This window comes from Dendropsophus ebraccatus, chromosome 3 (assembly GCF_027789765.1).
Source record: "Dendropsophus ebraccatus isolate aDenEbr1 chromosome 3, aDenEbr1.pat, whole genome shotgun sequence".
Taxonomy (NCBI): Eukaryota; Metazoa; Chordata; class Amphibia; order Anura; family Hylidae; genus Dendropsophus; species Dendropsophus ebraccatus.
This window is the reverse complement of record NC_091456.1, coordinates 102,225,841-102,236,115: the sequence shown is the minus strand read 5'-3', so window position 1 is coordinate 102,236,115 and position 10,275 is coordinate 102,225,841. Positions and strand designations below refer to the sequence as shown.

The window sequence follows — 10,275 nt, the reverse complement described above, 5'->3', positions numbered from 1 at the left end:
TCTATTTACAACAGAGCCATATAACTGATGCACCCCACTGACCTTTGATAGGGTCCAATTAGGATTCCAGTAGGTTTTTCGGTAAGTCACATGCAATAGGTTGCATTATTCTTGCTGTCAAAAATGAGACCCCACTAATGCTAATTATTATCTACTACCTAGTATATCTGAGATGTCTCTCATCTAGATGCAGTGTAACAAGCTATAGGCAATCTCAGTTACCAGGAAGAATTTACATACACAAAAAAGTTATTTATCTTATATCTTATAACTCTTATATTAAGGCCTCATTTACACAAACACATTCATGTTTGCTCCCAATACTGACCTAACTGTGGATACCTAATACTGATATGTTTATCTTTATTCACCTCCATAAAATGTCCAAAGGGTTCTGAGTTTTTATTAAAAAAATTTTTATCCTTAAAGGGAACCAAGCTAAACCCTATAGATGTTTATTGCAGCTCCCCTACCATACGAGCCATGTCTGTAGGGTTATCCTTACAGGGGGGAGAAGCATGTGTTATTGCAGCACGCGAAGTCACAGCTTTCTGCGTCAAAGCGCAATACAACATGTTTTTCCCCAATGTAAAGATAACCTAGCAAACGCGGCTCATATGGTAGGGGAGCTGAAATAAAGATCTACAGGGTGCAGCTGAGAGCCATATCAGTACAATCATGTTGATTGGTTCCCTTTAAACATTTCTTACAGGGGCCCATTAATGGCAAAAATTTTTTGCTAGAAACGCTTCTTCGCTCTGGGTAAAAGTTATAACGATCATCAGAGCATCAGGAAACAGCAGCTTGTCGGCTGATTTCCTCTTTTGTGCAACTTCAAAATTTACGTAATTCCCTGTGTAAACAATATATTTAAATGGCGGCACCAACAGTACAGTTATCGTCTGAGCGGCCCAGCTTTCTGAAGGTACTATGTCCTTGCACTGGCCAGGAAAAAGGACCCTTACTTTCCCTTATCAGATACAAATACTGATTAAATACTATGAAATATTTTTTGAAGAGCTTTAATGATTTCTATTCAAAAATGTGAATGAAACATGGAAATGAAGAGGGTGAAAATATACATCTATATGAATGAATGCATTGACTAAGTTGTCCATACACCTTTAATACATTTTTGACTCCTGCTAAAATCAGCGATTTTCCCCAATTTTTCTCTTTTTTGTATGGGTACTTTAATACTACATTCAGGCCCCTCCAGATCTGGAGCTGGATGCAGACATTAAGCTTGTGTAAATTAGTCCTAAGAGAGTCTCTAAATCTGTCATGTATCAGCACAACAAAAACATCTCGCCAAAAGGTAAAAGCTTCAGGGGCTTCATTTCCCTGGACCACAGTATAGCAATACAATAGTCTGCTTGTCAGTAGATTGCTAAAACAATCAATACCCATGAAATGATAGACATTCACTAAACAAGAACTAGACTGTAAAGTGACAAAGATCTAATCTCCTTGTTCATTGGCATATAGACCAGCTTCCCAGCGTAGTGCCATGGTATTTTTGTGTCGACTAACACGGGTAGATTCCACAATCTGAAAGAAGCAAAAAGAAAGTTAAAAAGGAAATTGACTATGTGGTTCTGTGATATATGGCGCTATTATCCACAGCAATAATCACACCCTCTCTGAATGGTTCTATGTATCAGGACATAATTAAAGATATCTGATCTTGAAATTAGGTAAATACAACCATACATACACAACAAACAACAGATTCCGAAATGTCATGATTTACAGTAGTTAACAATACTAAATACACTCAATAAATCAAAGGCTTGTAGAACCACCATTGGGCAAAGAGGGTTGTTTTCAGGCATTGAGGAGGTGGAGGGGGTTAATTAGAGGCAGTGGGGGATCGGAGGAGGTGAACTGCAAGTGTGGGGGGCAGAGGGTGTTCTGTAGGCAGTAGGTGGTTAATTGCACATGTGGGGGATTGGAGGTAGTTTACTGCAGGTGTGGGAGAAGAAAAAGTAATTGCAGGCGAAGGGTGTTAATTGCAGGCAATAGGGGGTATTTGGAGGTATGGGGATGGAGGGGGTTAACTGTAGGTTTAGGGGGCAAAGGGAGTTAATTGCAGGCAGTGGGGGGTTAGAGGGGGTTAATTGTGGGCATGGGGGTTAGAGGGGATTAATTGCAGGTTGGGATTGGAGAGGGTTAATTGCAGGCAGTGGGATGAGTTTTAGGTGGTTAATTGCACGCATAAGGGGTGCGAGAGGGTTGATTACAGGCATTGGGTTGGAGGGCGTTAATTAACTATAGGGGCACAGAAGGGGGCATTTTGCTATATGTGTGGATGGACAGAAGAGGGCATTTGAATATGTAGGGGTTACACAGAAGAGTACATTTTCCTATGGGGGCACAGCAGAGGCATTATTACTATATGGAGGGCACAGCAGAGGCATTATTGCTATATGGAGGGCACAGCAAGAGGCATTATTACTATATGGAGGGCACAGCATGGGGCAATATAACTATATGGAGGAACAGCAGGAGGCATTATTACTATATGGAAGAGCACAGCAGGAGGCATTATTACTGTATGGAGGGCTCAGCAGGGGGCATTATCACTATGTGGGGGTGCACAGCAAGGGAACCTACATACAGGGGGCAACCCACATACCTACTGACTTTACTGCACGTGACACCAAACAGTGAAATTACTACTGTCTGGGACCCAATAGGAGGGAAACAGGGAGGGAGGTTGATGGATAAGATGTTTGTCTGGCAGGTTTTGCAGAAATGAATTTTAGCTTGAAGAAATCATCATGATGGTCTGGGCTGGATAAAGAGAAAAAGGAAATAGGAACATCACACTAAATTAGGTTTTTTTGTATTTTGTTTTGTTAAATGTTATTTGGTAGGAGTGCCTGAGGTAAAAAAAAAAAAATTCCAAGAAGTGCCCTGAGGTTGAAAAGGTTGAGGTTGAAAACACTGGATTACAGTCTTCTAACCTGTTGTTAGTTTCTCTGTAAGGTTCCACCAGAGCATCTCAATTGGGTTAAGGCCTGAACTTTGACTGGGCTACTGCAACACATTGATTCTTTTTTTTTTCCAGCAATTCAGTTGTAGATTTGCTTGCGTGCTTGTAGTCCTGCCCCCAGTGCATAGAGCCAGGCTGGTATATGGGAATAGAATGACATAGAGCTCAAGAATTGGGTGACATTTCAAAAAAAGGATTGTGCCACCAGGATCCTCGCACCAGTTCCAATTAGCTAATGTAGAAATACCTAGAATACCCTTATATGCCAGAATACCCTTTGATATACAGAAGACTTATTATTCCTGATACATAAAACCATTAAATTCAAAAAGAGGTGTACTTTCTTTATGACATGACTGTAAATCTTACTATTGCTACTACTGACACTACAGTTTTTGCTTTGTTTTTGTTTTTTAGTCATTAGATGGTAGGTTAGGTCTAATTTTGCTGTGGGGCCCTCAAACTTTTATATGCATTGTGTGAGACTGCTTTGTTAACATATAACCATTGGTACGGTATGGTGTGCAATAAGAGGGCTGATTTAGTCCCGTAAGCAGGGTTGTAAACACTATGGGGGACATTTATTAAGTCAGACGTTTTTTACGCCGGACTTAAAAATGTCCCCGCATCTCCGGCGCTACGGAGATTTATGTAGAGGCGGACTGCCTCTACATAAATCCCGTGCGCGTCGGTGCGCACGGCAGAAAACCTACGCCACCTGAAAGGTGGAGTAGGTTTTCGGTGTATCTTTTGCCGGAGCAAAAGATAAATCGCGCGGACTCTGAGTTCGCGCCCCCCGTCCAGCCCTCTCCACACCGCCACCCAGCCCCTCCCCGGCGTACCCGGCGCAAAGTGCCGATATGCGAATATTTTATTCGCAAATCGGCCATTTGCGAATAAAATAATTTGCAAATCGTCGCTTTCCGCCGATACGCACCTTAATACATGTCCCCCTATGTAGATAAGCAACAACAGCTGATTTTCCTTGCAGCCCCCGCTCCAAAATCCAGGGCTACCTGGTGACAGAATAGGGAGAGAGATTGGCTCCCCGGCCCTTACTCTTCCTCTAATAATTGATAATAATAATAATAATATTTATTCGTATAGCGCCAACAGATTTTTACACAGTAAAGAGGTAACAATAACATATGATAAAATTTAATAATTACAATAAATAAAAATACATCATAAATATGAGACCTGCTTGCAAGAGCATACAGACTACAAACTGGGGGTGACATGAGGCACAAGTACTTTATTTGCCCCTGGTCCAGCCATTGTACATAGAAGGAGCTGTACGAGCCAGTTACACGCCAATGTCTTGTTACAGGTAATGCGTATAAAGTGCATGGAACCGTCGAAAATATAGTAGAAAGTGAGGAGACAATAGGAAGGGAAACAAGCTGTAGTTGAAGCCCTGTCTCCCTTTTCCCAGATGAAATTAAGAGGAGCTACTCCTGATCAGGTGTGGATTTCTGCCATGATTTACGCCTCTTAGAGTGTGTAAATCATGGTAAATTAGGCGCCTGCCTTGCCGCGCCACCCTTCCAGCTAATAAGACGAGCAGGGGTTATGGCTGGCGTACACCACAAAGAAGAATCTGCACCTTCTCCATTGTGCACACCACCTCTATAATTTTCATAAATGTCCCCTATAGTTCATGTCTTTACCTCTGTGTTGACAGCATCACTTGGATCAATGCCAGCATACTAAAAAAGACAAAATGGGAAAAGTTTGTTTATTTCCATCTAACTGAAATGCCTATTTAGAAAGCAGTCACGGTGAATTATATTAGTCTTTTTTTTTATATAACAATCAGGGCATGTACAGAATGTAGAATGAACACAAATTAATAAAAATAGTAATCACAATTAACTTGAGTTTACTGAGTAACAGTCTGTTGTAGAAGGAGAAAGGCCCTGCATGTAATTGTAAAAGGGAATTAGTATTGTAATTTGCCAAAACATCATTGAATTTGTATTTGGTATCTTTTTTTTTTCCGGCCTCCTGTCATGCCATCAAAATACTGTTGTTAATAATGTTAAAAAAATACATCTATTATGTCTATTTTCAATTAAAAAAAAAGTTTTTCAAAAAGTTTTGAAAAGTTTGTAAAGTACTGAATAGTGAAAGCAATAGAGATAGACGGCAACCATCACTCAATGTGACACAGGGGGTAAATATCCACTGGTGTGGTTCCACATGAACAAGGTAGGTGGTGCACAGTCCCAAAATGGTTAGCAAAAGTCTTAGGGTCCTATTACATGGATTGATTTTTAACGATTAACGACTAACGATAAACGATCGCAAACAAGATTGTTTATCGTTAACCTGAAATCATTCACCATATTACACAGAACGATAAGTATGGAGTAGAGGTCAGATAAGATAAAAAGTCAGCCTTTTTATCCCATCTGACCTCTACTCCATACTTTGTTCGGACTGTACATGGGGGCTTTTTCTATCTTTTTTCTTTTTTGGTATTATATAATTTTTTCTGGTTATATTTTGCTTTACAGGGTCTCTGTTCAGGTAGAGATGTTAGATTTTTTTGCATTGTACATACAGTCCAGGGTCAGAGTGGTAGATTAGTCCCAGCTGGAACGCCAGCAGGACTTATGATGACATTTTAAGTGTTTTTAATGTAGAGCAGTATTTGGGGTTTTGTCTCCCTCATTGTACTACTCCTGTACATTTATATATATTTATACAATTTTTGTATCTATGTTAGTGTATTAATAAAGATTCCTTGTAATGTGCTACCACTTTTTTTGCATATGCTTTGTTTCTTTGTGAGAACTTTGGTGCAGTCCTCAGTTTGTAAGGTACGGCTGAAACTGCGCTTTTGGCCATAACTTTCTAACTATTCTGTGTTTTATTTGACTTTGTGCCCAGTCTGAACTCTGTCTTATGCCTTCTGTTCTGCTAATTGTTTTCCCTGCCCCACCCGTGTCTGTTCTGCTAGTTTCCTCTGGTCAGGTAATGATTAACTTGTTTTTGTCTCTATGATTGACAGCTGGTTCCTCCAATCACCTTGAGGACTGGGTTCCTGGTCGCCTGTTTAAGATCTCTGCTTCTGCCTGTACCTTGCTGGTTATTGAGTCAGTCTCTGCCTGCTTTTGGGTTAGGTTTATTTGTTTCTGCTGATTCCTGCTTTGTATCTTTGACCTCCCTTGCTTGCCGCCTGCCCCTGACTTTATTGCTTGTTTTCTGACTACGCTATTGGATACTGATTTTGTACTTTTGCTGCCTAACCGTTGTGACTCGGATTGCTGACTATTCTTATTGTGTTTGTTCGACTTGTCTTGTCTTTTGTTGCACATACCCAGGCCAGGGACTGCTGCCCAGTTGCCCGCTGCCATTTTAGGGCAGATAGTGGCAAGTAGGCAGGGACAGTGGGCGGGGCGGAGCTTAGGGTACACTGTCTGTGTCTCTCCTGCTTGCTCGAGTTTTGCTCATTTCTAGTTTTCACCCAAAGTACATTAAAGGGGTTATCCAGCGCTACCGAAATATGGCCACTTTCTTCCAGCACCACTCTTGTCTCCAGTTTTCATGGGGTTATGCTACTCAGTTCTATTGAAATGAATGGAGCTTAATTGAAAACCACACCTGAACTGGACACATGTATGGTGCTGTCTCTAGAAGAAAGTGGCCATGTTTTTGTAGTGCTGGATAACCCCTTAAATCACCTGTTCTATGGTCCAACAGAATAACTACTACTACTTCTAACAGCACAACGCAACAGCTTACCCAAAGGGTGGGTTCACACTGAGGAATTCTCAGTGCGTGCCTTTCCGCCGGCTCCATAGACACCATTCTATGGGCCGTCTGATTCCGCATTCCGCCAAAAGAATTGAAATGTAAATTCTTTCGGCGGAATGCGGAATCCGTCCGTGCATAAAATGGTGTCTATGGCACGGGCAGAGAGGCGCACCGTGCGCGTGTACAGCCGACGGAATTCCGTGGAATTTATCCGCAAGAATTCCTCAGTGTAAACCCCCCTCAATCTAACAACTAAAAGCAAGAAAAATTAAATAGAATTGTATTATGTACAATAACAATAAATATAATCTATCTACTCTCTACCTACCTACCTACCTATCTGGCTAGCTGTGTGCGTAATACATGTATGACGTTGTACTGCATGTTCTAAAGTTCCAGGGTGGTTAGTGGCCAGAGAAGACTGACAGCATCATTCTTCCCTGTCTCCATTTACAATACATGCATGTGTGTGGGTAAATCAAGATCAGCTATTTCCTATGATTTTCCCCACATACGCATTTAGGCTAGGTTCACACTATGTATCTGTGCGGCTGTATTGCGGGCGGTAAATCATCGGCTGTATTTTTCCGGTTAATGCGTATGCTGGAAAGTATACGATATACGGCTGCACAGTGCACACTATGTATGAGCCTACGGCTCGATCGTAAACGGACCCGTAAAAAATGAACAAGACCATTGTTTGCGGCTGGAACTGTGCAAATTCACGGCCGTGGATTGACCGGCGGTCCGTACGGAGTACTTAAAAAATAGCCGGCAATAATGCCGAATGCCGATGCCTCTAATAGTTAATATATTAAATTAATAAAACACATTTTCTTTGTAATAAAGTCCCTTTCGTTATTCAATAATTTAATTCTAACGAATCCATCATTGTGCAATTAAATATACTGTTAAAATAAATATATATATAAATAAATGTATATTTATATATATATTTATTTTTTGACAGTATATTTAATTGCACAATGATGGATTCGTTAGAATTAAATTATTGAACAACGAAACTGATTTTATTACAACAAAAATGTGTTTTATTAATTAAATATTAATTATTACAGGAAACTCCATTAAGCCGTTAATTCATATTCCCGGTACCAGAGCATTCTGTACTAATCATCACTTTACTTTAATGAAAACATCAAATGTTTCTTCTAATTATGTTATCACAATAGCATTATTAGAAGAAACATTTTGAATTATATGTGCGCTCAGCTGATTGGCTGATCGGCTGAGCGCACATATAAAGAGCTGGTCCGCAGTACAGTGACTTCATTGTGCTGCGGACCAGCAAAGAGGACACATCGGGGTGAGTATACAGCTCTCCCCACCCCCTCCCCAGCACTGCACCCATCCCAGTAAGGAAGGGGGGTCACTTAACCCCTTCCTTGCTGGGATGGGTGCAGTCTGACATCAGTCTGGCCCCCAAGGGGTTAAGGGGGATGCAATACATCCTCCCTTAACCCCTTGGGGGTCAGACTGTAAGCAGCGATCTGTAAAGATGCTGCATACTGTAAGGTGCACAACACCGCTCACAATGATGGGTGTTGTGCTCCTGTTTGTGTGTTTTTTGTGTGTTTCTCCCTTTTTGTTTTTCACATATTGGTATCCTGTGGATTACGTCGGATTTGGTGGACTACGTCGATGACCAGCGGTTGTTTGGTGTTTTTTTTTTTAATAAAATGGTCAATGAGGGGTGTGGGGGTGTTTTTATTTGAATAAAAACATTTTTTCACTTGTGTGTTGTCTTTATTTCTTTACTTTATAGACTTAGTAGTGGAAGCCGTCTAATAGACGGAATCCATTACTAAGTCGGGGCCTAGTGTTAGCCGGTATAAAATGGCTAACACTAACCCCCCATTATTACCCCAGTACCCAATGCCACCAGGGGTACTGGGAAGAGCCGGGTGCCAGTGGTCCCGGAGCGTCAAAATTGACGCTCCTGAACTGGGGCGGCAGCAGGCTGGTAATATTTAGGCTGGGGAGGGCCTAAACCAATGGCTCTTCCCACCCTGGTGTTACCAGGCTGCTTTCGCTTGTTTTTTAACCCGGCTGGTTATAAAAATAGGGGGGACCCTATGCGTTTTTTTTTAATTATTGATTTATTTACAAAAAAAAAAAACGCATAGGGTCCCCCCTATATTTATAACCAGCCGGGTTAAAAACCAAGCGACAGCAGCCTGGTAACACCAGGGTGGGAAGAGCCATTGTTTTAGGCCCTCCCCAGCCTAAATCTTACCAGCCTGCTGCCGCCCAGTCTAGGAGCGCCAATTTTGACGCTCCGGGACCACTGGCACCCGGCTCTTCCCAGTACCCCTGGTGGCATTGGGTACTGGGGTAATAATGGGGGGTTAGTGTTAGCCATTTTATACTGGCTAACACTAGGCCCCGACTTAGTAATGGATTCCGTCTATTAGACGGCTTCCACTACTAAGTCTATAAAGTAAAGAAATAAAGACAACACACAAGTGAAATTTTTTTTTTAATTCAAATAAAAACACCCCCACACCCCTCATTGACCATTTTATTAAAAAAAACAACCGCTGGTCATCGACGTAGTCCATGGAATCCGACGTAATCCACAGGATACCGATATCTGAAAAACAAAAAGGGAGAAACACACAAAAAACACACAAACAGGAGCACAACACCCATCGTTGTGAGCGGTGTTGTGCTCCTTACAGTATGCAGCATCTTTACAGATCGCTGCTTCCAGTCTGGCCCCCAAGGGGTTAAGGGAGGGTGTATTGCTGAGCGCACATATAATTCAAAATGTTTCTTCTAATAATGCTATTGTGATAACATAATTAGAAGAAACATTTGATGTTTTAATTAAAGTAAAGTGTTGATTAGTACAGAATGCTCTATTATCGGGAATATGAATTAACGGCTTAATGGAGCTTCCTGTACTAATTTATATTTAATAAATAAAACACATTTTTGTTGTAATAAAATCAGTTTCGTTGTTCAATAATTTAATTTAAATGAATCCATCATTGTGCAATTAAATATACTGTCAAAAAATAAATATATATATAAATATACATTTATTTATATATATATATTTATTTTAACAGTATATTTAATTGCAAAATGATGGATTCGTTTAAATTTAATTATTGAACAACGAAAGGGACTTTATTACAACGAAAATGTGTTTTATTAATGAAATATATTAACCATGAGAGGCATCGGCATTACTGCAGAGGATCGCAAACCCTGATAATAGCGATTCCTGTAAACTGTTTCTCTGCTTTCCCAGATGCATCCAGAGGTGTTTGCATCACTTTCTAAAGATTTTATTTGTTATTTTTAGTTAAACCAGATTTCCAAGTAAATGACCGTATGTTTTCAGCCGCATGTCTATTTTTTCCCACGGCCGTAGTTTCAGCCGCACATTTCCAGCCGCATAAAAAATACAGCCGCACAGATACATAGTGTGAACATAGCCTTATTGTGAACAGAGAGCCAAGTAATTATTATTATTATTATTATTA

The 10,275-nt window shown here is 40.7% G+C and overlaps 1 protein-coding gene across 1 annotated transcript in view; it reads right to left on the bottom strand.

Moving 5' to 3' along the window:
• Positions 1-1,006: 1,006 nt before the first annotated feature.
• The window catches only part of MISP (mitotic spindle positioning), a 30,860-nt gene continuing 21,591 nt past the window's right edge, over positions 1,007-10,275 (bottom strand). The window contains exons 5-6 of the mRNA XM_069962383.1: positions 4,669-4,707; positions 1,007-1,551 (exon numbers count right to left, since the gene is read on the bottom strand). Coding sequence (XP_069818484.1) covers positions 1,462-1,551; positions 4,669-4,707 — 129 coding nt within the window. The 3' untranslated portion in view covers positions 1,007-1,461. The remainder of the gene's footprint in view (positions 1,552-4,668; positions 4,708-10,275) is intronic.